The 6,293-nt window shown below is 45.3% G+C and overlaps 1 protein-coding gene across 3 annotated transcripts in view; it reads right to left on the bottom strand.

Moving 5' to 3' along the window:
* Positions 1-6,247, bottom strand: part of TRIO (trio Rho guanine nucleotide exchange factor) — a 379,704-nt gene extending 373,457 nt beyond the window's left edge. For all 3 annotated transcript variants that reach the window (XM_017893310.1, XM_017893311.1, XM_017893312.1), the window contains exon 1: positions 6,192-6,247. In XM_017893310.1, coding sequence (XP_017748799.1) covers positions 6,192-6,231 — 40 coding nt within the window. In that variant the 5' untranslated portion in view covers positions 6,232-6,247. The remainder of the gene's footprint in view (positions 1-6,191) is intronic.
* Between the last annotated feature and the right edge of the window lie 46 nt (positions 6,248-6,293).

The following is a 6,293-nucleotide window of genomic DNA, read 5'->3' as shown; positions in this document are numbered from 1 at the left end:
AAAAAAAAAAAAAAAAAAAAAGAATGCCTAAGAACAAAGGGCAAATGAGCTCCTATAGATACTCATGTAGGAATGAAGCCCTCCAGATGAAGCATCTTCTTTCGCACCAGGAACTGTGAGGTGCTGAAGATCATCCTGCATGGGCCACTTGTCATCTTCTATCTGGACAGCAGCACAAATCACAGGAGTGGGAAATTTTGAAGTAGCAAAAATGGTAACTGTCCATAGCTAAAGATTATTGTCTTTTAAGTCAGCAAATCTGACGTATACACCAGATGGATTTCCAAGTTAACACGTATTACAGAATCCCAGGAACGAATCTTTATTTCCCCCTATTTTTAACGTTACCCTAGACTACCCCGGCAATTATAAGAAGCTAGGTCCTACATAGCAAAGTATGAAAGCAAGTATTACTATCTTTCAAATCAATATAAAATCTTTCCAAGTTAACTCAATTTTGTTCAAGTTTACTTAGAGAATAATTACTTATATGAGCTTTGGCTTTTGTTGGTATCACTGGTTCTATCTGCATTTCCTCGAATACGAGTGAGGCTGAATATGTATTTTTTGGCCATTCATACTTCTTTGAATTGTTTGCCTATTTTCTTTCTAGATTGTCTTGTCTTTACTTGATTTGAGGGAGCCCTTTATTAACTACATATACATAATCCTTTGATTTAATAGATTTTCTCCCAGTTTATTATTAGTCTTTTTTTAATGTCACATTTTAAAATAACATGCAGTTAAACTGTGTGTGTGTGTGTGTGTGTGTGTGTATGTAAAGGTCTGTGAATTTTAACATATGCAGCCGCCACAACCAGAATACAAATCAGTTCCCCATCCTTCACCTGCCTCCTGCCTCCTTGTAGCCATACTCCTCCACCCCCCCAACTCCTGGCAATCAATGACCATCTGCTTCTGTTACTACGGTTCTATCTTCTTGCCAATGTCATATAAACAAACTCATACAGCATGCAGCATTTTGAGACTGTCTTCTTTCACTCAACATTAATGGAATGGCTGTACTATAGTTTCTGATCTATCCACACCTACACAGTTTCAATGCTAACAACAACAGACAGACAGCAATGGGACCCTTGGCGTTCCCCGCAGCGAGGCAGTAATAGAGCAGCACTAACTCTCCCTCCTTTCAGGAAAGGGGGCCCACAGAGTGGCAAGGACAAATATGCTGCCGCTCACTGAAACCCCTCCCCAAGAGAAACCTCCTGCAATCCATCCCTGTCCATAGCAGGGCTACAGACTGTAAGAAAACAAGCCTGATCAACTCACGTGGACGCTGCAAAGCCAAAGTACCCTAGACCTGGAATCCAGTCTTTGGGTTCACTAAGTTTTCATGAAAGCTTTCTCTGTCAGTGTAACTGCTAAAATGCATTCATTTATGACAAAGCCCAAATAGGAAGATGCCTCCAAAACACCAGCTCTAGACTACTTTGCAATCCTCCTCCACCAGACAAGAGTAGACATGTGGCTAATTAAAGAGTCAGTAATCTAAAACTCAAGTATGTTCATCACCAAAATGAGGTTTTACATGTCCACAGCCCCTCTGCCATCAAATGGCACAGGGAGAAATCTCAGAGGTCAATGCCCTCCGCCCCCCGGCTCGTAGCCTCACTCTGGCTTGCTCTCTCTCCCCACATACAACCTTTCCCGGGGGCAGGTGGTTAGTAATTTGGGTTTCAAGGGGCTTCCTTATGTGGAGAGGGGACAGAAAAGAGGAAATTAAGGTAACAACACAACTATTCAGTAAGCAAATTAAGTGTTTCCATGAATGAATGAGAAGTGAAAATGAGTGTTTATGCACTTGTTAACCATTAAACGTGAGAGCAAGATTCCCCATAGCTGTCTGCACAAAAGGCTCAGTAACATCAAAAAGCTGGGAGTCCCCACTGTAGAGTCTAGCCAGGTATCTCCCTTTGAGATTTACAAACTGGCAGGGAGCTGGGCACCTTGGCAGTGAGAGCAAAGTCCTGTTCTGTGGGCACAGGGGGAGGAGACCAGGGGTCCAGCAGGAAGCCAGCAGCACACGCAGGGCCCCGCAGGCCTCTGCCCACTCCTCTGTGCTCCCTTCCCCTCAGTTCAGAGGCACAGCAATAGGAATTCCCAGAACAGCTCCCGCTGAGTAACAGCAGCCAGAATTCCTAAGTGCAAGGGTCACTGGGAAGTCTCCCTGTTCATTCCCTCTCCCAGTGGCCCACTGAACAGCACGTAAGCCGAACTAGAAAAGGATGAAGAGAACCCTGTGGCTGCACATCTAACCCGCTTACCCCTTGCTCCAGCTGAAGACCCAGCCTGGTCCCTGCAGCCCATCAATTAAAATGAGGCTGAGAAGATTCAAAACACAGCATCTCCATCCACCAGGCCAACCACACCATCACCCTTGTCAGTTTGACCAAGTCGACTCAGCTGAGTACTTGGAAGAAATGGGAGGACGAGGTCAGAGCACCCACTTTCCACCAGAATACACTGGGATTCTCCCACAAATCCAAGTCTTCACTATCCAGGGAGTTGATACTATTTCCTGTCAGTTTTTTAAAATTTTGTCAAAACAATGCACTTAAGGAAATAAAAGCCAATTCATTATAGAATTTAGGAGGAATGGGGGGTGGGGTGTTATCACGGCTTTTTGTAGTAAAACACAGCTCACCCCTATCAACATCAGTGAGTTTACCAGGCAGTAAAGTGTGGCTATTGATTAAGAATTAGACTTTTCTCTGAAATTCTGCCAAGGATATGAGATACAATTTTATTTTCTCGATAGTCAAGTAAATAAACTTAAAGTAAATATTGAATACAGCTGACTTAGATTATGACAGCTTCAAACACATCTTTCACTCACAGTTCAGAAAGAATCTCGAATTTATCATAACATTTAAAAGGTCAAAAAAGACCACTGAAATTACCTATTTTCAGCATACATTTAGGAAACATATTTAAACCACATGCTGCGTTTTGAACACCACCACCGACTTCATTTAAATCTTGGTTAATCATTTAAATGGTGGAAATGGCTTCTTTAAATTTTCATTTGAATCTTAGTTAAATTGCGAAGGGAAAAAATACAATACCCCACATCAATACGTCCGTTTACAAAGTCTCAATGAAAACTTCTTTCAATAATGACTTTACTGCACTTCTTTGATTTCTCGAAAGTCACTTATAGGAATTTTAGAAATCTCCTTGCTTTCCTCTAAAACTGACTGTGCCACCCAAAAAGGAGAAACTAACATTCACTATCAAATTACATTTCCTTCAGTTTCCGTTTTCAAAATATTGAGGGTAACAAGGACCCACTTTGTAATACAATCATTATCGGTGCTCACAACCACCAAAGCTGCCAGGCTTCTGAATACCAACAGAAGTAGCACAGCCCGCCCCGGGCCAACCACCTCAGCGGTGTTAAAGGCATAAATGTAAAGAAAAGCTTCCCTCCATACTCCTTGAGGAAACCATATCAAAACATATACAGGCATGTGTGCTTCTCCCTCACTAACAGACTTGATTTTCTTCACATGTTCCCTGGAAGGAGCGGGGCGGGGCTGCAGGAGTCCAGAACAAGGTTTAATAATGAAAGAAACCAAGCACAACAGGACGTGATGCTTCAGAATAACCACAAACCTTTATTCTCCAGATATTCATTTAACGCCAACCTAAAGAGTGCCAGGCAGGTTAAAAATAATGCATTTATGTAAGCACCCCCACCACACACACACTCTCTCGCAAGGTTAAATAGGGAGCTCTGAAAGAATGATTTATTGCCACGAGAACAGAGCCCCAAAATAGATTGGCAATAAAAATGATTGGTCCCAGTGGGGCTGAGAACTAATGTAAGCAACGTCCTGGCTACGAGAGGCGACCAGGAAACAGCACCGGGGACCAGGGCCCTGCCTCTGTCTCTACCCAAGTTCCAGTCTGGGGGGCAAGTCATGAAACCTCCCTAAGGCTGAGTCCTCATCTGTAAAAATAAAATTAAAACAAGACTAGCTCATTTTTGTGGTGTTTTTTTTTTTTTTTTTTTTTTTTTTTTGCTTTTGCATTGAAATTGGTTTTACTGTGCTGAGCTCTGTGCAAAGGAGAAAAGAGAAGTTCAAAATTCACTAACACCTGCAGAAAATCTCTTACTGCTCTTTAACACATAAGCACCAGGACCTGACTCACATTATTACAACTCAATCCACTTGAACACTCATTGGCCTGCCTGCTTCATGCCAGGTCTATAAATAGGTGATCAGGATGGTCAAAACGAATAGGGAGTGCCAAGGTCCTGAGCAGAGAACAGAATGACAGCATAAGAAATGAGACCTTGGGTGAGGTGACCCTGGGTGGATGCTCAGCAGAGGAGAAGAGCACCAGGGCTCTGGAGCCCTGAACTACCCAAAGAAAAGCAGAGAACAAGGATGAGGCACTGAGGACTCAGAGAAAGCCAGAGTCCACAGGCAAAGGGGAACAGCCTCAAGGTCATCTCCTGGACCCCCCTCCAGGGCAGCAGTCCTGTTCCCTGAGCCCAGCTCCAAACCCTGCCAGGTGACAGCACCTCTATGTGAGCATTTGCAGTAATAGAGAAATCACAGGACTATTCACTCTATTTCTGAACTTCCCTTAATTGTTTAAAAGTTCTATTAAAGTCTTCTCTTTCTTCATCCAACCACTGGTATTAGTTTTCAATCTGTGGCTACAAAGACAAAGTCGAATGCGGGCAACAAGAAGGAATTTAAAAAAAGAAAGAAAATCAGGCAGCCACGCAAACAGTTTCAGGGCTGAGAAAGGAAAGGCAACCAATGGAAAGCCTTTGTCTAAGTCAGGTTGGCACTTTCAGTACCAGGCTCAAAAACACACCCTGATCTGTCCTCCCCAGTCAATGAGAACCTATTTTCCCATATTTCTGCGTCTTAGAAAAGAAACCCAGATTTCTGATGGATTTGACTGCATTCTCCTCAGCTTCCTTGCCTGGTCAGCTCTGACCGTTCAAACCCCACTCCCACACCCACTCATCCAACAGAATGGCCCCTCTCTGACCCCTGCTAGACATCGTTGGCCTAGATGCTAGAGCCAAGATCTAGGTCAGGGACTCAGAGCTGCCCAAAGGAGATTTCACCTTTAAAACGACGTTCCAGGCTATCCCCGGAATGGGACGCTGCATCTGATGATACCTACTTAAGTTCTGCCCTGGCTCCTGGTTCTAAGTGAAACAACTAAAAGTTAAGTTTGTCATTTCGGAGGGCGGAAGAAAGGAACAAGCCAGTGAGCAACATTACCTGGTTCTGACCCAAACGGAACATGAACACGAGCCCCAGCGGCGGGGTCAGCACAGGCCTAAGCAAAGCCAAGAGCAGACGACAACTCCTGGAGAGAGCCACGCCGACAGGCAGCAAATCTTCCGTGTCTTTTAGGGAGGGCTCTTAGCAGCAGCAGAAGTGATTTTTCTACTATGCATAATAGAGATGTAAAAAAGCCTGGTCTCACAAGCACCAAAAAATCCATCTCCAACGCAGAAGAGCCTTTCTAACAGCTGTAGAGGAGCTGAATTCTGCACAGAATCTATTATTCTGTGACAGGTGGTAGAGAGAAAAAGAAGACAGGCTAGACTTTAGCTTCAGGGCATGAATGGAATACGTCCCAGTTCTGCTATTAAAAGGTAAGACGGGGCTGCTCTACCTGGCCAGTCGCACCAAAAAAAACAAAAAAAAAGGGGGGGGTTGGAGGGTGGCTTTCTTTAGAAGGAGCTCATGTTTTCCTAACCTTTGCTTTCTGCAGGGACCTCACAAGGAGAGTGAGCACTGGGAGTAGATTAACCCCAAGCTAACACTGGACAGTCGGCTGTGTCACTCCTAGCCACAACCAATCTTCTAAAATGAATCAAAAATAACCCCGCCTAGCAAAGATCAAGACAACCAAAGGAAAACAGTACTAAACCAGGTATCTATCAGCACTGCTAACTTCTCACTCTCACCATCGCCCTCCCGCTGCAATTGCTCCTTGTGACCCCGATTGTGGAACTGATCTCACCGAATCTAGGGAGGTGATTTTCAAAGAGGCCACGGAAAAGCGTGAGCCGCCGACCTCCCGCGCGTCCCCCAGTGCAGAGCCGCTCCCCCGGCCCGTCGGTGTCCCCAGCCCTGCCGTCCTCCCCGGGGCCGCCACCAGCACCCCCGCCCGCCTCTCCAGGCCCCGACCTGGCCCGCCCTCCTCCGCTCTCCAACGCAGAGTCTGCATCCTCCCTGCCCCGCACCCGGCCCGCTAAGGATAGCGCTCTGGGCTGCGGGCTCCGAGGCGGC

This window comes from Rhinopithecus bieti, unplaced genomic scaffold, assembly GCF_001698545.2.
Source record: "Rhinopithecus bieti isolate Rb0 unplaced genomic scaffold, ASM169854v2 scaffold_22165, whole genome shotgun sequence".
NCBI classification, from domain to species: Eukaryota; Metazoa; Chordata; class Mammalia; order Primates; family Cercopithecidae; genus Rhinopithecus; species Rhinopithecus bieti.
This window is presented reverse-complemented; position numbering and strand designations above follow the sequence as displayed.